Source organism: Meriones unguiculatus, chromosome 8, assembly GCF_030254825.1.
Source record: "Meriones unguiculatus strain TT.TT164.6M chromosome 8, Bangor_MerUng_6.1, whole genome shotgun sequence".
Taxonomy (NCBI): Eukaryota; Metazoa; Chordata; class Mammalia; order Rodentia; family Muridae; genus Meriones; species Meriones unguiculatus.
Genome location: NC_083356.1, coordinates 71,171,629 through 71,194,286, shown reverse-complemented (window position 1 = coordinate 71,194,286; position 22,658 = coordinate 71,171,629). Strand labels below are relative to the sequence as shown.

General features: G+C 48.9%; 1 protein-coding gene across 2 annotated transcripts; it reads left to right on the top strand.

Annotated features, from left to right (window-relative positions):
- The first annotated feature begins 908 nt into the window (after window positions 1-908).
- Window positions 909-20,784, top strand: Gtf3c5 (general transcription factor IIIC subunit 5). 2 transcript variants are annotated; one of them, XM_021640663.2, is made up of 12 exons: window positions 909-1,516; window positions 2,938-3,157; window positions 5,560-5,758; window positions 11,648-11,843; window positions 13,019-13,123; window positions 14,323-14,437; window positions 15,391-15,471; window positions 15,631-15,728; window positions 17,146-17,228; window positions 17,995-18,137; window positions 18,809-18,973; window positions 19,460-20,784. In XM_021640663.2, the coding sequence occupies exons 1-11, from the start codon at window positions 1,364-1,366 to the stop codon at window positions 18,946-18,948; spliced, it is 1,533 nt and encodes a 510-aa protein (XP_021496338.1). In that variant the 5' UTR covers window positions 909-1,363; the 3' UTR covers window positions 18,949-18,973; window positions 19,460-20,784. The 2 variants fall into 2 exon arrangements, with proteins under 2 accessions (XP_021496338.1, XP_021496261.1); XM_021640586.2 differs by having other exon boundaries at window positions 919-1,516; window positions 18,791-18,973.
- The last annotated feature ends 1,874 nt before the right edge of the window (window positions 20,785-22,658 follow it).

Below are 22,658 nucleotides of genomic sequence, written 5' to 3'. Positions count from 1 at the left end.
CTACTACGTCATCTCTAGCCCCTATTCTGTCTTTCTAATCCACCTAGAACAATGAATTATTTGGCTGAGAAATCACTTTAGAAACTTGGGGTGCCCATACACTATCAGTTTCCTAATATCCTCAAATATACAGTTCCAAAAGTTCATCCTCATAGTCACTCCCCTGCCTCCAGGATGCATCTCTTGCCTGGAGTAGACTTCCTCCCACTGTTTCATTTAAATTCACTTTCTCCTTACTGATCCGTTCCTCCACACAACAGAAGTCTTTAGTATCTGCCTAACGGATGCCCTAGTATGCCTGCACCCTACCTGCAGCTCAGGCCTTCGAGTGTGTGTAGTCTGAGGAGAGGACTTTTTACACAATGCCTCAAGCCTATCATTCTCATCCAGAATTCCCTCAAAGGGCCGTCAGAAAATTGGTCCTGAGCGGGGGGCCATGGTGGCACACGCCTTTAAATGTATTCAGGGCTGTCCACAATGAGTTCCAGACCAGCTAGAGCTACACAGAGTGATTCTGTCTCGAAAGAAAGAAAGAGAGAGAGAGGGAGGGAGGGAGGGAAGAAAGAGAGAGAGAGGGAGGGAGGGAGGGAAGAAAGAGAGAGAGAGAGAGAGAGAGAGAGAGAGGAAGGAAGGAAGGAAGGAAGGAAGGAAGGAAGGAAGGAAGGAAGAAAGGAAGGAAGGAAATCCAATCCTGCATACTGTGTCCTCAAGAGCAGGAAAGCTGCACCCATGAAACCTCAACAATATGATCTCCTAAACAACGTCATGGGTATGCCAACCTGGACGCAGAAACCTCACAAGGTCCCACCCCTAGTTAAAGAGCTATCACCAATCAGTGGCTGCTGAGAGACAGAATTTGCCTTCTCTGTTGTTAAGACCCCGAATATCCAATCTCAAGTGGTCAGCCCTAAATACATACGCACGGGAGCAAGGTTAAAAGAATACAGCGGACTGTCTTTTGTTCGGCAGCCGAAAACCAGCTCAAAGCTCGGAAGCGGGCCAGTAGGCGCCTTGGGCACGCTTTCAAGCTCCCATTGGACGGGATATCCGGAAAGGGCCCGGCCGAGTCCTGGCTTGTCCTGGTTGGGCGGGCTGGATAAGCCCTCATCTTGTCCCCTTGTCCGTCCAGCCCTCTTCATTCTAAACAATCAAACAAACAAAACCCTCCAGGCTTCTGTGTGGTATTGCAAAATAAACAGAGGCCATGGCGCGCTGGTTCGTGGAGGCCTTCGAGTCTCATAGATTTAGGGAGACGGGAAAGGTTAAGAGGACCGGAACTATTACTTCACGGAACCTTTGAGGTGAGGCTTGGAGGGGCCATTTGAGGAACGGACCGCGGCGGGACCGGACCGTACTGGTAAGCATGGCGGCGGAGGAGCTTGACGCGGGCCCAGAGGCCGCCATCCCTGTGGACCTGCGGCGGGAACGGCGACTGGTGTGCGTGGAGTACCCAGGCGTGGTGCGTAACGAGGCTAAGATGCTGCAGACTCTGGGCGGCGAGGAAGGCGTCTCTCGAGTAAGGAGCTGGGAAACCGGGGACCGCGGGAAAGGAACCAGGACTTCCTAATGGGCGGGACGACCCGGTGGGAAAGCGGTTTCCTTGGCAACAGAGAGTTTGGGCAGACTGTAGGACCTGCTGTGAGCGAGGCATTGTTTTCTTTCGGTGCCCAAATGTGAGTAGCATGTTTAGCATTTGTCCCAGGACCACAGTTCAGTTGCAGCCGCGCTGGGTGTAGTGAGCTGCTCTAGGTGGAAAACCGACGCAAAGGAGGAAAGGTTAAGAACTTTTGCCCCACCTGTAGTTGAAATTCAAAGTAGTGCAGTTCGCTGATGTTGTATTCTCTGCTAGGCAAGTAAAAGTGCTTTGTTTATATGCCACAGTCCTTGGAATCCGTAAGGTAGGAACTGAGGACGACTGCATTTTACAAGTGAACACAGAACAATTTGTTTCAGGGCATACTACAAGGTAGGTGGCCAAAGCGATGCTCTATATACCAGATCTTGAACTATTTCTTTAGAAACGGTTTCCCTGAGCCGGGCACTGTGGCACACCCTTTAATTCCAGCACTCAGGGAGGCAGAGGCAGGCGGATCCTGTGAGTTCGAGGCCAGCCTGGTCTACAAAGCGAGTGCAGAACAGCCAAGGCTACACAGAAATCCTGTCTTGAAAAACAAAAGAAGAAAAAAAGATTTTTCTGAAAACCTTAGCATACATAAGTAGGTTTTGTCAGTTAATATTTGGCTCCTTCTATTGTTAATTTCTGAAATTTCATTTTGATACATTTATTTATTTACCTGTTCATTATTTCCTGGGCCCTGGGAATATAAACTCAGAGCTGAGACTTCACTTGTTCAGCTCTGTACTAACATCTGTACAATTCCCTCATTTTATAAAAAAATATTAAGTATGTGATTAAGCCCTAATGAAGCTGGGCGGTGGTGGTCAGACCTCTAATCCCCAACACTAGGGATTTGACCTAGGTCCTCTGTATGTTACAGTTATGTAGCTTAGTGTTCTTGTGGGACTCCCAACAGTGGGAGCAGATCTGTTTCTGGCTGTTTTGCCTCTGTTTGGGACCCTTTTCCTCCTTTTGGGTTGCCTTGCCCAGCCTTGATATTAGGGTTTGTGCTTAGTCTTATTGTAGTTCGTTATGTCATGTTCAGTTGGCATCCCTGAGAGGCCTGCTTTTTTCTGAAGAGAAATGGAGGAGTGGATCTCGGGAAGATGGGAGGGGAAACTGCACTCAAGATGTAATCTATGAGAGAAGGGTAAATTTTTTAAAATGAGTGCAATGGGAACGAAGAGCTGGAAGTGGAGCATGTACCTTCTGGCCCTTCCTGTGTCACTGTCAGCTGGGCTCTGTGGGAAGAGGAACAGTGCTCTGTTGTATGCTTAGCTGCTTACTGTTTCCCCCTGTCTCTCTTGGCATTGCTGCAGATCTACACAGACCCTACCAAGAGGCTTGAGCTTTACTTCCGGCCCAAGGACCCATACTGCCACCCTGTGTGTGCTAACCGGTTCAGTACCAGCAGCCTGCTGCTCCGGATCAGGAAAAGAACAAGGCGGCGAAGAAGTGTCTTGGGAGATGAGGCCCACCCCCAGGTCACATTCGACTTAGAAATCCTTGGCACCATCTCTACAATTTACAAATTCCAGGGTAACTATAGCATCTCTAGTGGGGTGATTTCAGGGCTTGCTGTAGAGCCACGTGTAAAGTAGGGTAGGGTGTGCCCATGCCTGACAGAGCCATTTCCCACTGTGGAAGCAGCGTCTTCAGTCAGCAGTCCCTTATGGATTGTGGGTTCACTGCCTTGCAACCTTTTGTTTTCATTCTCTCTCACTTCCTTCCTTTCTCCTTCCTCCTCCTCACCTTCCCACCCCCCCAAGATAGCATGTCCTAGTTAGGGTTACCATCACAGTGATTTAACACCATTACCAAAGCAACTTAGGGAGAAAAGAGTTTGTTTTACTCACAGTCCCATATAAACTATCCAGCACACAGGGTTTCTCTGCATAGACTTGGCTGTCCTGGAGCTCTCTATGTAGGCCAGGCTGCCCTGGAACTTACAGAGCTCTGCCTACTTCTGCCTTCTGACTGCTGGGATTAAAGGCATGCACCACCACATCTGATTTCCTCTCTTTTAATGAGTTATTTTCTGTTTTTATGTGTGTATAGGCCACATGTACCTGTAAATATCTGGAAAGAGTGTCCAGTCCCCTGGAGCTGGAATTATAAGCAGTTGTGAGTCATCTGATGTGGGAACTAAACTTGAGTCCTTGGAAAATCAGGAAGTGCTCTTAACCCCTGAACCATCTCTCAACTCAACCTTTTATACTCATAAGAGAAGCTAGGAGGGCTAGAGAGATGGCTCAGAGGTTAAGGGTACCAGTTGCTCTTCCAGAGGTCCTGAGTTCAATCCCCAGCAACCACATGGTGGCCCACAACCATCTATAATGAGATCTGGTGCCCTCTTCTCTTCTGGCCTGCAGGCAGAACACTGTATACATAATAAATAAAATAAATATTTAAAAAATAGAAGCTAGGAATCTAGAGTTCAGTGAGAAACTTTCCAGTTTTAAGATAAGTTATTGTAGCCAGGTGCATTGGTGCATACCTGTAATTCCAGCACTTGGGGAGGTAGAGGCAGGCAGATCTCTGAGTGAGGCCGGTCTGGTTTACAGATCAAGTCCAGGACAGCCAAGGCTACACAGAGAAACCCTGTCTTGGGGTGGAAGGGAAGGTAAGTCATTGTTTGGGGCCAGATCAAACTAGTGGTCAGATCTCTAGTCTGAGATTAGTGTTTTGAAACCTTCTCCTACGCTGTCCTTAAACACTTAAGTTCATCAAGCCTTTGCATCAACCTCCCAATCGCTGAGATTGCAGCACTGTGGCACAGTAAGTCATGATTGCTGCTGTTTCATCCCCCAACTGACTTGTGTTCCATGGTACCTTACGATTCTTTGAACAGGATGCCTAGTGTAGGCTCCTCATTCAGAATCCGGGAGGAAGCAGAAAGGCAGTAACTGGAGAGCCAGGGCTAAAGAGTATTCACTCTGACGCTGTGCCTGCTGAGCCCTAACTGTTAGCATATAAAGTTTCATTGTAACATTTCAAACATGCATGTGACTACATACGTCTATATAATTACTTTTTGCTGTCCCACTTACCGGTTTCTTTTTTTATATAATTATTTATATTTTATGTGCATTGGTGTTTTGCCTACATGTATATCTGTGTGAGGGTGTCAGATCTTGGAATTACAGACAGTTGTGAGCTGCCATGTGGGTGCTGGGAATTGAACCTGGGTCCTCTGGAAGAGTAGTCAGTGCTCCTAACCACTGAGCCATCTCTCCAGCCTCCACTTACCAGTTTCTTTAGTGAGGTGCTTTAGCTTCTCTTGGCCTCAGTCTTCTTGTCTGTGCACTGGGGGCTGCACATCAGACCCTGGAGAAGATTCACAGAGATGATGTGTGCTAAAGAGCTTGTGGGAGGTGCTTGGCAAGTGATCAGTACACCTTAGACATGGCTGCTGCCCTAAGGAGGAGACTAAATGAGAAGAGACAAGGGAAATCCAAAGAGAAAAAGGGAGAGGGAGAAGAGTTTGAGGTCAGCTTGGGCTACAGGAAGATCATGTCTCAAACGCAAAACAAAAGGAAAGGAGAATGAGACCTAGACCTGGGATGCCTTCAGCTGGGCACTGATGCAGATGAGCATGCACCATGGGGACTGTCTTTCCAGAGGGAGAGTGCTTCCTGATGTGTCGCAGTTGTATTTCTCTAACTGAGCCAGTACCCTACTGTATAGTGTGGCCCTAAACCAGCAGCCCCTGTAGCATGGTGGAAATACTGTACTGTAAGCAGTACAGTACACTGTTTTATGAATTAGCTCCCTGGACTTTACCCTGCTGTTCCGTGGCTCTCCTCATCTCCCCCACACCATTCTTACTGCACTGATTTACAAACCCATCAAAGGGTGCTACACAGTTCACTCAGCGCCTTCTTGAGAGGATTTGGGTGCCAGAGCCTGAGTGAGAGTCTCCATCTGTTTTGTCTTTCCAGGAATGTCTGATTTTCAGTATTTGGCAGTGCACACAGAAGCGGGTGGCAAGCATGTGTCCATGTATGACAGAGTGCTCATGCGCAAGCCTGAGAAGGAAGAGTTCTTCCACCAGGAGCTGCCACTCTACATCCCCCCGCCCATCTTCTCCCGCCTCGACACTCCTGTGGACTATTTCTATCGACCTGAGACACAGCACCGGTAGGCAGCCCCCGACCCCTTACCCTAGCCCCAGTGCAGCAGAAGGCCTGGGGCCAAGGCATCAGGATTACATTCAGAAGGCGAGTGTCCTTAGCAGTGGCCTGGTAATCATAGACTGCATCATTCCCAACATACAGGGATGTGAGGGCTCCTCATAAGACATGGTCTCTTTGCTTTTAATCCCCTGGTCATTATTGACCAGCCTCTCTTTGGACTTTGCAGTTACCAATAATGACATTACCTGTGAAATGCCATGTGCAAGCATCCCACTCCAACCCAGGCCTTTTTGTCACCTCTGCCCCCCTCACGGCCTCCTGGTTCCTGTCCCAGCAGAGTTCATAGTTAGCTCTGTATCCCAGCCTCCACCATCTCCCTAAAGAACCTCAGCTCGTTTGTCCCACTTGCCCCTCCCCTGTCTGCCAGTGTCCCTCAAGCTGACTATGACTGTCCCTGAGTCTTCCTCACTGAGTATGTGACTGTGTTCTGTATTCTGAGGATGGATGCTGGGGGTCCCAGAATCAGTGGTGGCTATCTCTTGCACTGAGGGCTCTGAAAGTCCTGAATAAGGATGCATGCAGCTCAAGTCAGATGAGTCCTTTTACACAGTCTGGACAGAGAGGGCAGCCTGTGGCTGTTAGAAAGGCAGGTCCTCGGCATTGTTGGATGTCAATGTTCTCTGGAGGCAGCCGCAGATTGACACAGGGGAAGAAGAGGCCCTTTGTATAAGAGTCAGGACTGACGCATGTGGAAGAAATTAATTTGAGCAGTCCCAATATGAGATTACTAACAGTCACCAGCTGTGGGGAAGTGCTGAATCTGCATTTGGTCTCAACAATTTGCCAGTTCCCTGTCATCCCCATTTTACAAAGAAGGTAGATGAGACTTGGGGCCTCCAGACCACATGGCAAGCTTTGAGCCTAGCCTTGCCCAATCCCTCGGCTGTACTTGCTCTTCAGTCTCACACTGTCTTTTATTTTTATGCTTGTGATGTCTAGAGAAACAATCTGTCTCTGTAGCCCAGTCTGGCTTCAGACTCACAGCAACTCTAAGTAAGCCTCCCAAGTGCTGGGGTCATAGACTTTAGACACCATGCCTAGCACCTTTTAAAATTATGTACACAAAAACAGCCTTTCTTATTGTGTTGTATGCTTCCCAGAAGCAGTGGTCTGGCTGCCTCTGTTCTCTGCTATACCCCGGGGCCTGGCCTGAGCCAAGTGCTGCCAATAGCTGGCGCTCAGTGGAGGAAGCCTTGGGAAGCAGATCAGCACACAGATAAGCCAGAGGTTGAAGGTCGGCCTGCGGTTGGGCTCTGGTTGCCTTAAGGAGACTCTGGCTGGCTATGTGCAACCTGCAGAAGATTGAATGCTGACGTGGCACACAGTGGGTTCTGTGCCCTGTGAAGACAGCAGGTGCTGGAACAGATACTGCAGCACAGAAACAAAAGCAGTACGAGGGAGAGCAGAAGCCTGGGATGGTCCAGAAGCTGTGCCCAGGGTGGCCATTTTGAGAGGGGGAAGAACAGAAACTCTTGCCAAGTCCTCACAGAATCCTGGGGTGACCCAGGATTAGAGCTTGGTGTTGGCAGTCTACATGGCAGGAAGGCTTTGCTCTGGGTTGGAGGCTGGGAAGCAGGACAGAATGTGAGCAAATGTTGTTGGGTGCATTCAAGATATTGTGTGGGTGGGCTGAGGGGCTCAGGAAGGCCATTAAGGAGCAAGTAGGAGAAACGAGTGATAGAAGAGCAGGCCAAGAGAGGCTTCAGAGAAAACATTCTAGAACAAATCTGAAGCCCAGTGTAGAAGAAGTGTGAGATTCTGCTACCTCCAAAGCCAAGGGCTAGGGTTAAGGTCTCTAGGCTGCAGCAGCAGGCTTGGGTCTCAACCCAAAAAGTGTTATTGTTCTATGCTTTAAAAACTGCTGTGATGGGGCTGGAGAGATGGCTCAGAGGTTACGAGCACTGTCTGCTCTTCCAGAGGCCCTGAGTTCAATTCCCAGCCACCACATGGTGATTTATAGCCATCTATAATGAGATCTGGTGCCCTCTGCTGGAGTGCAGGGAGAATACTGTATAAGTACTAAATTTAAAAAAAACAAAAATGGGCTGGAGAGATGGCTCAGAGGTTAAGAGCACTAGCTGCTCTTCCAGAGGTCCTGAGTTCAGTTCCCAGCACCCACACAGTGGCTCACAGCCATCGATAGCGAGATCTGGTGCCTCTTCTGGCGTGCAGGTGAACATGCAGACAGAATACTGTATAAGTAATAAATAAATAGATATTAAAAAAAAACAAAAACAAACAAAAAAAAACTTACTATGATGGGCTGGAGAGATGATTCAGTGGTTAAGAGCACTGTCTGCTCTTCCAGAGGTCTTGAGTTCAATTCCTGGCAACCACATGGTAGCTCACAACCATCTATAACATGATCTGATGTCTTCTCTTGCCATGCAGGTGTACATGCAGATAGGAGTGTTCATATATGTAAAAATGAGTAAATAAATCTTTTAAAATTACAAAAAAAAAATACTATGATGGGTGGTGGTGGCGCATGCCTTTGATCCCAGCACTTGAGAGGCAGAGGCAGGCAGATCTCTGTCAGTTCCAGGACAGCCAGGGCTGTTACACAGAGAAACCCTGTCTCAAAAAGTAAACAAAACAAAATAAAGCAAAACAAAAACCCTACTGTGAACTAGAGTGGTGTATACCTGTACTCCAATTACCGAGAAAGCTGAGGCAGGACACTCACTTAAGCCAGGAGCAAGTAAACCTTTGTAGGTTCACACACTGATAATCCCAGTGCTCACAAAGTTGAGGGTTGCAAGTTTTAAGACCACTCTAAGCTGACTTAGAAAAAAAAAAAAAAAGTAGCCAGGCAGTGCTGGCACACACCTTTAATCCCAGCACTTGGGAGGCAGAGGCAAAAGAATCTCTGAGTTTGAGGCCAACCTGTTCTACAGATTAAGTTCCAGGACAACCAGGGCTACACAGAGAAACGCTGTCTCAAAAAACCAAAACAAACAAAATGGAAAAAGGCTCAGGTACCTTACAAGGGCTTACATGGTGCTCAGTGTTGATGTTTTCAGGGCTATTTAGTCTGTTGTTTTCCTGTCCACTCCTCTGCCGTGTTTTTTTGTTGTTGTTTTGTTTTTGTTTCTTGGGTTTATGAGAGTAAGTTGTACTTGTTAAGAAAAAAACAAGTATGAAAAGATTCAGCCAAAAAAGAATAAGTACCATTGCCTCCCTGCCAGAACCCCTTACTAATGGAGGACAGCTCACTGCATGTGCAGTGTGTCCAGCATGAGAGTGTTAAGCCTGTATTGGGTATGATTGCTCTTTTCTTAAACTTTTTCTGTTACATTTATCTTTATTTAGTCTGCGCATGTGTGCATGTGCATGCATGCATGTGCGTCCACGTCTGGACATGCTTGTCCCATAGTGCAGGTATTGAAGGACAGCTTGTAGGAATCACTTCTCTCCTTCCACTATGTGTGTCCTCGGGTTTGAACTCAGGTCACTTGGATCATCAGACTTGACAGTAAGCACCTTTATCCACCAAGCCACCATCCCTCGTTGCTTTTTGTTTTGTTTTGTTTTTTTGAGACAGGGTCTCAGTATGTAGCTCTAGCTGTCCTGGAACTCACTATGTAGACCAAGCTAGTATTGAACTCACAGAGTTCTGCCTGCCACTGCCTCCAAAGTATTGGGATTAAAGCTGTGCATCACTCTGCCCGGCTGCCTCATTGCTTTTTCAAAGTTACATACTTCTGATGTGTTTTTATCTTCTCACAAAGAAAGTTACACCTGTAGTAGAAAGAACAACACACAGAAGAAAGTGAAATACCTGTGCTACACTCTGGCTGGCAGCTGGTCCCAGCCTCTGGCGTAGGTCATGGGTTGGGGCCAGCTGTCTTTGGGCCCATAAGTGTGACCCTTTTTCTTCCTTGTGTGATTGGGCGGATTCCCAGCACATGGAAATAACCTGCCTTTCTTCCCAGGCACTGTTGATTTTGGGGCATGGCTGGCCTTCCTGGGAGAGGGGTCCCTGGCTGTCTACCTAGGTGTTGAGTGTCCTATATGCTGGGATTGAAGAGGGGAGGCTGCAGGGTGGTGAGCCCTGGCTGCTCCTACCAGCAGTTCTCCACAGACCTAGAATCACTGTGGTCAGTAGAGCTAGTCAGAGGCTGTGGATGAGCAGCAGAGGCAGCCACGGCACCCTCCCTTCAGTCTCCTCTCTGAAATGAAGGCCAGTTACCTACTTTCCTTCTTGAGGGTGCTAGGGGCTCTGGGAGGTCTTTAAAGCAGGATAGTGCTTTAAAGCAAGATAGTTCCTACCTGGGATGGTTTCATGAAAGGCACATTTGGAAAAAACTGACTTGACCCCATGTATCATATTCTGTTTGTCAGTGTAAAAACCACCTGTTAATTTTTTGCTTGTTTGTTTACAGTTGATATGTACTCATGTAGAAAAGTAGGGGAAAGTGCAAACTGGATAAGGTTAGGAGGATAGCTTGAGTCTAGGAATTCTAGACCAGCCTGGGTTCATAGCAGCAGGTTGTTTTCTAAAAAAGGATAAAGGGGCTAGAGAGGTGGTTCAGTGGTTAGGGGCATTGTTGCTCTTCCAGAGAACCAGAGTTTGGGTCACAGAACCCACATCAGGTGGCTCACAACTTCTAACCTCCATAAAACTCACACACATGTTGCATAAATATAAACACATACACATAAATAAAAATAAGCATATTAAAAAGTTTTGGTAACAAATGGAAGAAAAACAATGACTACAAATGGGATTGTGACATCCTAGACATAGAGTAAAATGCACTTTGAAGTGCTGAGGGGGTAGGCCTGGAATGGAGGAAGCAGGGGCCTATGTGTGGCAGTAGCTGCTGAAGCTGAGGATATACACATGGCGGTTCTACCGTCACTGCCTCTGCTCTTTCTCATGACTGCCCTTTAAACAATTAGGTAATCACTGCTTCTGCAGCCACCCACCTGGGCATGTCTGATACATACAGAGTTTGTGTGCTTTAAAACAATGTTTAAGGTTCATAGCAAACTGAAAAAGGTATAGAGATTTATATCTCAGTGTATGAGGACACTCCTCACCTCTTCCCATGCACACATACAAAGTGGTCTGTTTGCTCCAGAGCACATCTCCACACAGGTGGAGTTCACATGGGCCCCTCTCGTGTTGGACACTATGAGTGTGGACAGATAGAACTGTAGCTTAATCTCTGGGCTTCGGTGGTACCATCTGTCTGCATTCTTTTCATTCACCTGTGTCGTCCAGGTGCTTCTGAGCCAAATCACTGTCTGCTAGGTGGAAGGACAGTTGGCTCAGGGATGGCTGCAGGCAGGCTTCTTTAGGGCTACAACCTAGGTGCTGTAGCAGATGCTCTTTGGGCACATTTCCTAATCTTGGTGGCCTCACTTATTTCCTCAGAAACTCCTTACTTGAAGGATCATTTTGAGAGTGAAGTGAGTTGTGTACATAGTCAGAGTCCATGTCACTGTTCACATAGGTGGCCGATGGGCATTTGGATTGTGTGCTTTTCACTGGCTGCATGATGTTGTGTGAGGCTGATAAAATTACAGTTGGGAGGCCACCAGCCTTTTGATGGTGTCCTTTCCCATACTCCAGCCCCTGGTACTCCGGGGCCCTGCCCTCCTTCAAGGCCACTGGCCCCAGAGTTTCCCTGAGCCACTGCAGGCAGTTACAGCCCCTTCCCACCCTTGATGGCAGCCTCAGGGCACGTGCTGGGGTCCTCTCTCTACTGAATCCAGAGAAAGGCACATGTGTATGGTCTACAGGTGAGACAGGCCTACCGGATTACCTGCCTACCTGGCCAGGCCTGTGCCCAGGATGGTAATCTAAGCTTCTATCTGTCCACAGGGAAGGCTATCACAATCCCTCCATCTCAGGTGAGAACCTGATTGGACTGAGTAGAGCCCGGCGCCCTCACAATGCCATCTTTGTCAACTTTGAGGACACTGAGGTACCTGAACAGCCTTTGGAGGCTGCAGTACAGACGTGGAAGAAGGCTTGCACCAACCCCATAGATCAGAAGGTGGAGGAAGAACTGAGGAAGGTGCGTCTCACGCCCCATCCAGCCTGCTAGGCCACCTGTGCTGCTCACTGTGGGTGGCTCAGGTTTTCATAGCACTGGCTGATTAGCACAGGGGAATTTTTATCTCCAGCTGTTACATCTAAAAGCTGTGTCAGAAGCTGGGCTTGGTGGCATGGCCTATAACCCCAGGAGTAGGGGTAGTGCAAGTAATAGGCCAGCTGGCTGGCAGAGTGAGTTCAGGGCTAGCCTTGGCAACTAGATTATCCCAGAAAGTAAAACAAGACACTGTGCTGGGTCACATGCTGTGTGGAATGGTCAAGGCTGAGTACTCAGGACCTCAGAAGTCCTGCATTTCCAAAGTTGAAAATGTTCCCTGGAAGTTTTTAAAGTACCATTGGTGTGCCAGAGATGGGTCATCCTGGGGTGTGACTTGAATGTAGAACTGGTCTAGTAGCTTGTGTAGAGCTACTACTTTAACAACACTGTGGGCTCTGGCTATGTACCAGGCTGTAGCGCCTTCACCCTGGTGGAGCTGGAGACATGTCACAGGCCACTGCACTCCCTCAGGCTTTGGTGCTGTGTGGTAGTGCCTAGGTCTCTGCTCATCCACAGGCTTAAACAGCAGGTTTTCAGTGAGACTTTCATTTTGACACTGAAGTCTCACCCTGTTCAAGGACAGCTCCTTCAGAGACTGCAGCCCTTATTGAATCTCAGTAGTCACCTGAGGCTTCCTCTGTGGCTCGTCTTTGTCCTGGCTCACGGGGCTTTTCTGCCCTAGCCCTCCATCCTCTGGCCACAGTGGCCTTGTACAGCCCTCTGCAGGACCAGGCCATCCCTCCACCTTCTTGAAGTCCCATCCCCAGCACCTGGTTTCCAGGTTAGGGATGATGAGGACTCTGAGGGATTTTAGCATGTGCTTGCTCGGTCCTCTTGCTCCATTGCACTGTGAACCATGTAAGGACGGGACCGCAATTCTGCACAGTTGCACTTGAATGTCTAAGATGTATAATGCATGTCTCTTGAGGGATTAGAGCTAGGAAGGGAGGGGTTACAAGTTACTAGTAGGTATGGCGAGTTCCAGAGGCTTATTGAGTCTTTGTGCTCCGCCACTGGGGACCAGACACACAGGGACAGCTGATGTGAGAGGACCAGCAGCTGTAGTGTTCATCTCAGACTCTGTCCATGATTTTCCCCAGCTCTTTGACATCCGTCCCATCTGGTCACGAAATGCTGTCAAGTCAAACGTCAGTGTCCACCCTGACAAGCTTAAGATCTTGCTTCCCTATATGGCTTATTACATGGTAAGTGGCAGCTGGTCTCATGCTCACCTTGGTTCCCACCAGTGTGGTCCTTGATTCCTGATGTGACATTTTAGAGTCATGGCCCCAACAGAAGGCAGACATACCTCCTAGCATCCCTGTCACCTGGCACTCTGAGACAACTGGTTACAGAGCTGGGGAGATGGCTCAGTGGGTAAAGGACTTGCTGCATAGGGTTTAGGGTCTCCAGCAGCCACATGGTAGCATGTGCCCTTAACCCAAACACTGAGTAGGTGAAGAGTGATGGAGACAATACCACAGCCTCTGGTATTTGATACATGCATGCACACACACACACACACACACACATACACAGACATGCATACCCACACATGTGCACACACACAGTGAGACAGCTAAAAGATTTCAAAGCCCCCAGGTCCACCAGACCCTTCTAATAATGTTTCTGGATATGAGATGACTTTAAATGAAGGAGCATTACCTAATTCATAGGTAAGCATTCTTTGCATAGTGAACTTATAGTGAGAAATTCCTAAGGGCCTGGCACTGCATGAGGCTGTGTATCCCTGCCTTTATTCTTCCTGCAGGTGACAGTAAGAGTCCCTTTTTATCTCTGAGGAAAAGCTGGAATCAGAGAGTTGACATGCCATGTCTTGGTTCTGCAGCCAATGAGTGTCAGCACTACCTGAGGCTAGCGCTAGCTAGCCAAGGCCCCTTAGTGACAGCACCTCTCACCTCAACTCCCCATATTGAGTGGGACTTAGTGGAAGAAGTCCACCCTTGATTCCTCCTAGGAGAGGATAGAGATGGGGGTGGGAGTGGTACAGAGGTTCCTAAAAGTTCTGAAGAAAGGGGGTCCTTCCTACCTGCCAAGGGGAGCCAACATAAAACATGACCTCTAAGGTTGTTGATGGGCAGGGCCACTGTTGGACTCCAGCCCGGAAAGCCACCTTTTCTCCCTGAGCATGACTTCTAAGTCCAGCTGTAGTGCTATTCAAGGACAGAAATCAGTGCACTAAGACAGTTGTCACATTGTGCCTTGGTAGAAACTCCTGATCTCACTTTATCCTCAGAGAACCTTGTCAAAGGGTCTTGGGGGCCTAAAGCTATGTTCTCAGAGTTCAGGGGGTCCTGTTGCCTTACTGTAGGGCTTGGTCCCACCCCAGGGTACTAGAGGACCCTTGGCACTACCTTACACTCAGTACGGTTTGGGTCTCCAGATAACAGGCCCATGGAGAAGCTTGTGGATTCGATTTGGCTATGACCCTCGAAAAAACCCAGATGCCAAGATTTATCAAGTCCTTGACTTTCGAATCCGATGTGGCATGAAATACGGTAAAAATAAATTTATTTTCTATCTTTGTCCCCCAATCCTAGCACTCTTCCTTAAAAAAAAAGAAAAAGAAAAGATTTATGTGTATGTATCTGTGTGTTTGAGATGTATCTGCATGTGTGCGTGCAGGTGAACACTCCTGTGTACATATTTGGAAGCCAGTCACAAGGGTCAGTATCCTGTGTCACTTTTTACCGAATTCTTTGAGGCAGAATCTTTTCATGAACCTGGGGCTCACATTTTCTCAGCTGGAAGCCTGCAAGCCCCAGCAATAATGTCTAAGTCGCATGCACATATAAGCACACCCAGAGCTTGGGTAGAAAGGCATGCATGCAGCATGCCCAGCGTGCTGTGGAGATGCTGGGATCCTAATGAGAATCCATTAGGAACCTCTGTACCACTCCTACCCCCATCTCTGCAGCTACTATTTCTAGCACTGTCTTTTATGCTGGGGCTGAATAGGGATGGCTCAGCAGGAGCACATATGCTTGCAGAAAACCCTTATTTAATTCCCATCACTCATGTCATACAACTCACAACCATCTGTAACTACACTTAGAGAATACAATGCCTCTGGTCTCTATAGGGATGTGCACTTACGTACTGACACATATAATTTTTAATTCTAGATATATATATACACATACATTTTTTTAAGAGCCTATTCCCAGCAGGGCATGGTAGCACACACCTTTAATTCCAACATTCACAAGTCAGAGAACCAGGCAGGGAGGGAGAGAAAGAGAGAAACTCTTGTTATGGAGAGACTAGAAACATCTCTGTGCCCTCAGCACCCCACCCTTGAGAGTCTATGGAACAGCATGAAGGAGCTTAGAAATGGAAGTGCCAGCTCTTCTGTGGTCCTCTGATTAATAAGCAAGGACTGTGTCGCCCCTGCTGTCACCCACTTGGGTTTGCCACCTACTTCTCTCCTGACATGTGCCTTTACATGTAGGTTATGGCTCCAGGGACATGCCTGTCAAAGCAAAGCGCAGCACATACAACTACAGCCTCCCCATCACCGTCAAGAAGACGTGTAAGTGGCTGGATCATCCGCATCAGGGCGTGCAAGGGAGGTGGGCATTTGAGCAACAAGGTGGGAGGTCTGTTGGCCATTCCTTACAGACAGGTGCCAAAGGTCAGGCAGGGTGATTCCACTCCATGTGTACCAAAGCACTGCCTTGCTCCCATGCAGCTAACCAGCTTGTCACTATGCATGACCTGAAGCAGGGCCTGGGCCCATCAGGAACGGACGGCCCACGGAAATTGACCTACAATAAGTACAAGCTCAAGGTGAGTGCCCTAAGGTTCCAACTTTACAAAATTTATTCCTGGTATTCCTGATACTACAAACTTTAGGGTCTTCGAGATACACAGGATCCTTGTGTGTAACTGGCATAAACCCCATTTTTTGAGCTCTCTTAATGGCTTTTGTTACTTTCTGTTTCTTTCCTCAAAGTCCTGTTATGTGCCTTTTGTAAATGCATCCAGTAGATGGAGAAATAAAATGGGACAAAAGCTTTACATTCTTATAATCTACACATTTCTCACCTAAGACACTTCTTGTTATTAATTAATTAATTAATTAATCAATTATTTATTCATAGAGTGCTCTATCTGCAGGTACACCTGCATGCCAGAAGAGGGCAGTAGAAGGTATAGATGGTTGTGAGCCACCATGTGGTTGCTGGGACTTGAACTCAGGACCTCTGGAAGAGCAGAGCTCTTAACCACTGAGCCATCACTCCAGGCCAAGACCAGAGACACTCTGCCTGCCCAGTGCCTTTGCATTACTAGCACTTTAGACCCCTCTAGAAACCAAGTGGGAATTTGGGGTACCATCTGCCAAAGGCCATGGAGAACTAGGACCATCCGGGCAGAGGGGTGGTGGCAAGTCCTGGAGAGGGAAATGTGACAGCAGATGTGTGTGGCTGTCCTGGTCAGCCTGGTTCCCCTGAGGCCTGGAACTGCTGCTGAAATGATGGGAGTCAGACATAGACATGAGCACAGGCCAGACCAGAACATCTGGGACTCAGCTGTGGGTTGACATGGGTGATGAGATGCACCCAGATGGAGGTCTCACATTTTCATCAGCATCACCCAGCAGTGGTTAGCATACTCCCACTTGTCATGATCTCTCCACAGTCCTGGGAGAGACCAAGCTAGTGTGTTTTCTATCCCAGAGTCCCCACTCAAGAACCTGTGGCAGAAAATTTAAGTTCAGCAGAGACAGGTGACTTAAAGGAAACAGCTATCCCCTAGTGCCATCATGCCTTGACCACCAATGTCTTGGGGCCTTGCTTTTGACTCTAGGGCTATATTCCAAGTAGAAAAAAAAAAGGAAATGATACTCACTGAACACTGCCCTCCTCCCCCAAAAGTGGACAAGGGAGCATGCAGGGATGCACAGAGTGCCTGATTAGAAACAGCTGGGGAAGAATAGACCCACTCCTTTTGGAAGGCACAGTGCAGGCTGGTGGTGGCCCCATGCTGTAAATTGTCAGGATTCCCAGGGGTCTGAGAAGGGCCTGATTGCCTCCACCCAGCACCTCCTGGGGAGTGAAAGCTTCTCTCCACATCTGCTGGCCACCCTGGGCCTGGGGATAAGCCAACTCCTTAGACTTCCATGAAAGCCACAGCATGGTGTCCCCAGAATTGTTAGACCTGGGGTACTGTGTAACCATCCCCTTCTCTTCCCTCTTTTTTGCAGGATTCTGTCTACATCTTCCGGGAAGGGGCTCTGCCACCCTATCGACAGATGTTCTACCAGCTGTGTGATTTGAATGTGGAGGAGTATGTATGAGGGGTCCTGTGCCACTGATGGCCTGTGGAACTCTAGGCTAGAACTCGCTCAGGACCGGTGTTCTCTGCAGCTCTTCCCGCAGCCGAGCTCTTAAGGGAGACTTGGCCACTGGGATTTGGGTGCTGCACTGGGTCCTGCTGTGTGTGGGCTGTAAGGCCGGTGGCAGCAAGCACAGACTGCACTGTGCCCTGTAGAGAGCAGCCCTGCTTGCTTATTAGCAGGGAGCTGGAGTCTTTGCCTGAGAGTCTCCTTGATTGACATGGCTCCTGATCCTGGACACCTTCAGCCCATTTGTTCTCAACCACATTTAGAAGACACTAAGAGTGGAGCAGTAGTACAGAAGGGAACAAGGCAGCAGTGGAACCTAGGGAAAGCCTGACTGTTAACAGAAAAGTGTGTCTGGGTATACACCCAGCTTTGTACAGTTTCGGGGTTTTTTTTTGGGGGGGGGGTGGAGGATGGTCAGGATAGCTCTTCAGAGACAGCAAAAGTTAAGGAACCCAGCTGGGACCATTTGTCCCTGCAAGCTCTTTATTACACACCACCTCTGCGTATTCTGGGCACTGTTTCTCACACAGAGCATGTAAGAAACCCCCACTGGCATCCTGTTCTCACAAACCCTCTGCCCACAGAGCTGTGCTGGAACTCTATCCCATGAGCCGCCACACATGGAGTCATACCCTGGGGTTCTTCATAAGCTCCCCACCATAGCACTCTGCCCCCAGACTGTGTCCACACAGCCTTCTCTGCCCACAGGTTGCAGAAAATTGTTCACCGCAATGATGGGACAGAGAGTTTGTGCACAGAGAGAGATGGGTGGTGCCTCCCCAAGACCACAGATCACCTGAGGGATACCATGTCACGAATGATTCTGCAGACCATCCGCTCTGAGAGGCCTGGTGAGAGCCACGTGTGCGGGGTGGCCTCACACCTGCTCCTGACAGAAGCTCTAGAGAGCCTCATGCTGGCCGTGGTGGGAGGGAGGCATGTGAGCTAGGACTCGCTGTGTGACACTGACTGAGTAGACAAGCGGGAAGGGATGCTGCCTCCCAGTACAGCAGTAGTGGCTCTGCCCATATCCTCCCCTGGAGCTGTATGTCCCATGGCCCTGACTGTATTCCTCAGGTCCTTGCTCAAAACAAAGCCAAGACTAGCCCCTGAGGTAGTAGGAAGTGAGGCGCTTGCAGGGGTTGGTCTACATAGGGACCCAAAGAGCAGTGAAAAGCTTTTACAAAAGACTCCTTTGAGCTGGGTAGTGGGCATCTGAGCAGAGCAAGCTTTCTGGCTATGTTTGAGACGTGGGTTCAACCTCTTAGGAGTCCAGTCAAGGCTATGGTGGTTTTCTGGGAGTACTGGTGTGTACCCTCTCAACAGAAATTGGATTCAAATATACCTTCTTAGGTTTCAGCCCACACTTAAGGGTCCCCACCCTCATACTTTCCATAGTAGCTTTTTCATTGCTTGAGCCAACTGCCTGTCATAGTAAGTGGGCTCTAGGACTACCAAGGAATCTTGCATTGGGACACAGCCTATTTTTGTCCTTCTTGCGCAGCTCTCTTCTCCAACACAGGTAAGGCTGATCGTGGCAAAGAGCAGCTAATGTTTGAGTCTGGAGAGGAGGAAGAGGAGGAGGAGGAGGAAGAGGAGGATTTCAAGCCCTCAGATGGAAGTGAAAATGAGATGGAGACAGAGATTCTGGATTATGTGTGATGAAGCTCTGGTCCCAGGCAACCAGGTGAGACTGGCAGCTGTCCTCACAGAGAAGCCCAGCAAAGGCAGGGTAGTGGGATGGCCCTAGAGTACCTCTGAAGAAAGCTGCTGTCCTCACAAGAGGTCCTGACTCTACCTGTGCCCTTCTGCTCAGTACTGCCTTCTGCCCTGGGTGTTTGAGGGTGACCCTATTGCCATGCAGATGATCCAAGACTAGGAAAAGCCAGAGGTCAATATGGTAAAGCTGGTGACACCCATCTTGGGCAGGGGTCTTGTGAATCAGTTGACAGAGATGGCCTGAGGAGCCTGGTCTGTAATTGCAGATGTCCAGACTGCTTTTGGGCTTGGATATCATCGGTCTGGGGTAGAGTTAGTAGAAGCTAGGATCAGCCAGAATTGTCCTATTAATTTCCCTGAGTGACTGGATGTCTCAGCATGGGGGGTTAGAATTAGGAGTGTTTCCTCTTGCCTGAGGCTCTCTGGAATCTAATTTGTTCCTTCACTCATTCAGGACATGCTGGTATGCCATGATTGGACAGTTGGGACAGGCCTGTGCCCCAGTCCAGGTCGGTGAGATGAGGACACTGGGCAACCCCAGGCTAGGCTCAGCCTGTTCACCAAGTGGACCACCTCTTCAGTTCCCTGAACACACCCTGTTGTCTCACAACTTCCTGTTGTGCAACCAGAGACTGTCATGTCCCTGCCGAGCTGGCCTCCCTGGAAGGTCTCCCATGCATGTCCTCCCAAGCCCCCAGGGTGGCAGCAGCACTTCCTGAAGGGTGCTGAGTGAGAGATGGGCCATTGCTTTGTTTCTCTGTGTGGCTTCTCTGCCTTGAACAGCCTGGCGCACGCGCGTGCACAGTCAAGTCGCATCAATTCCAAAGCCAAATGCCTTGAGCCAGTGCATCCTCCTGACACAATTGAGGACACTTTGTTTCATTCGGCACAAGTGGGCACTCCTGGGAACTTCATAGCCTTACAGGCAATCAGCAGAACAGACCCTGTGTCCCCTGCTGACCCTGCTTCCTCCTGCTTCGAAGAAAGCTCAGCCCAGAGGCAGGAAGTAGTTCTTCCCCAAAGGCTAGCCAGCCCTGCCTGTTCCCCACAGGACTTCTGTCATAGCAGCTACCAGGATACCTCAGCTGGGAGCTTTCCCACTTCTAGCTGCTGCCCATCCTCATCCTGGTCCTTGAGGAGGAAGGGGATCTAGGTTCTGATACCATCTACCCAGGTATGCCTTGACTCTGTAGACCTGAAGAAGGCACTGAGTGAGGGCCCTCTGGAGGCTTTACCTACACAGCGCCCAGGGAAGTGGCAGCCATGCCTTAGGTTGACCAGACTGGAAGGACTTGGTCTAGCCACATTTGGTAAAGTGATTCTCCTGAATTCCCATGTAAATAAAAGTGGCTTTTAGTACAAAAAGTGTAAAAGTCCCTCAGAAGCAGACACTGGTGTTTCATGCAGCTGGTTACTGTCAGCTGATTTCATATTACTGAGTCTTATTGCATATTTGTGTTTTGCTGGGTGAGTTTAAGAAAAGATCATACTTGTCCCCACACAGAACTGCAGCACTGTGTGATACTTACTAGCCAAGATTCTCCAGAGCAGCAGAGCAGTTAGGATTAATTGCAAGCAGTTGGTTCACAGTGAAGGTACAGGTCCTCCTCGGTCTTCAGGGCATGGTGTGGGGTGGAGTCAAAGGTAGCATGCTGGCCACATGTCCACCACCACCACCCCTGCCCCTCTATCTCAGCCCTGTAACAGACTGTGTGTGAAGCCCACCCACCTATTGATTTCAACAGCATTTGAATTAAAAAACAGCCTCTGCTCCCTACACATGCGGCCAATGGGCAGCTTGGTCTTCATATGGGGTACCTGGCAAGTGGAGGTGGGGTCCCTGTTTCTATCATGGACTCTTGTCTGCTTTTTCATCACTTCCCCCTGGTAGCACTGCCTTGCCTGGTCTCAGGGGATGAGGATATGCTCAGTCTTGATGTGCTGGGGAGGGTTGATACAGGGGGAAAGGGGAAGGGGGGGAACCCTAGAGATGTAAAGTAAATAAACTGAAAACAAACAAACAGCCTAACAGAAAAATTTTTAATGTTTGACCAAATGCTTTAGGGGTTCTTGTTGGCTGTTAGTTTCTTTTGAGACAGATACTCTATGTGGCCCTGATTATCCTGGAACTTACTGTGTAGACAAAGCTAGTGTAAAACTCATGAAGATCCTTCTGCCTCCACCTCCCTGAGGTGTGGGGAGGGGAGCGGTTTGCTGGGTTTGAAGACATGTACCATTATGCCCACCTTGACCAAATATCTGGGTTCCATGTTAGTCAACACATGAAGTTGATTACCATACCAAGCACAATTTCCAGTTTTCTTCCAGCAGCCCTCTGGCCCCTGGAGCCACCTACACTCATGTACATATTCCACACAGGCATATACATATACACATGATTTAAAAGAACAAGTCATTGAAGTAACACGTTTAACAGTTGGTAAATGGACAAAGTGACATGAGAAAATCTTAAGACTGCTTTGGGTCATTTAGCCTCTGTTCTCTGTGCTTGGGGTGAGTTCTGCAATCCTCACACAGATTCTCTGGAGAAACAGGCCTGGGCCACACAGCTGGGGAGTGGCCACAGCAGATCTGGCAGAAGTTGTGGCTGCAGTTCTGTTTTGCCTGCTTGCCACCCCCCACCTCCCAAAAAAAATAAAAAACCGACCCCTCTTTTAAAATTACTTGTCTAAGTCCCAGTGTGTTTATGTCAGTGGGGTTAGTTTTCTATGTGGTCCTCTCAGTTCACTTTGATGCTTTCAGCCCAGGCATTTGGGAAGACTGTGGACTTGGAGCATCCAGTTGTGATCTTAGAATCTCCATAAGTATATCCAGTGTCAGCAGCAGCCAGCACCACTGGCCTGTGACAGAGATGTGTCATTGTGGGTCTGTCACTGTAGAGATAGGTCACCCCAGTGGTGGGGAAGTGGACATGGGGCCTCTCCTTCCTGATCAGTGTTGCTGTGAACAACTTAAATATTCTAAAAGCTACATACAAAGAGGCCTCTTTCGTCTGTCCCCTCTTCCCTCCTGACCTCTTTTCCTCCTCAGCTACCTGCATTGCCCAACCTGGCACTCCTCAGTACAGAATTGCATTCTTTAGCACCAGTTCTCAGAATCAGCTGGCACAAGACTCAACATGCCATTCCCCAAGACCCCACCTCTGTTCTGTGCCAGCTTCCTGCCACCCCACCGCTCTCATCTGCACACCTACTCCGCACTGGATTGGGCAGAGAGAGCGCATGGACACACTGGGTGTGGCTCTGTAAGTCCCGCAAGCTCTGACACAGTGTAGCAGTGATCTGAGCTGGGGACTTGGGCTCCCAGAGGGAAAGGGCTACTGGCCTGGAGAGACTGGCTATGCCTGACTAGCTGCAGTGCCCTCCCGGTGTCTATCATAAAAGGCAGTCCCAAGGCAGCTGAACTCCTTTAAGGGCACCTCTTAATACTTGGTTTATGATCTGTTGCCATGATAACCTCTTCCTGGTAGCCAAGGTACACATCTCTGGGATGGTGGCCTTCACCTCCAAGCCCAGGACTTTCCCTCTCCCTTCCTCATTCTGTGTCTGCTCCTCCCACGCTTTGTCTCTTTCTCTGCCTAGGTGTGCCCCAGAATCCTTGCTTATGCACCGCAGGGAACCCTCTCCCTTGGT

What these genes read in the sequence shown, in the direction of transcription:
- Gtf3c5 (XM_021640586.2), top strand. Translation starts at nt 1,364, where the DNA reads ATGGCGGCGGAGGAGCTTGACGCGGGCCCAGAGGCCGCCATCCCTGTG. An exon ending in TGGAGGAAGAACTGAGGAAG is followed by an intron (nt 11,844 to 13,018) that starts GTGCGTCTCACG and finishes GATTTTCCCCAG; the next exon opens with CTCTTTGACATCCGTCCCAT. An exon ending in CATCACCGTCAAGAAGACGT is followed by an intron (nt 15,472 to 15,630) that starts GTAAGTGGCTGG and finishes GCTCCCATGCAG; the next exon opens with CTAACCAGCTTGTCACTATG.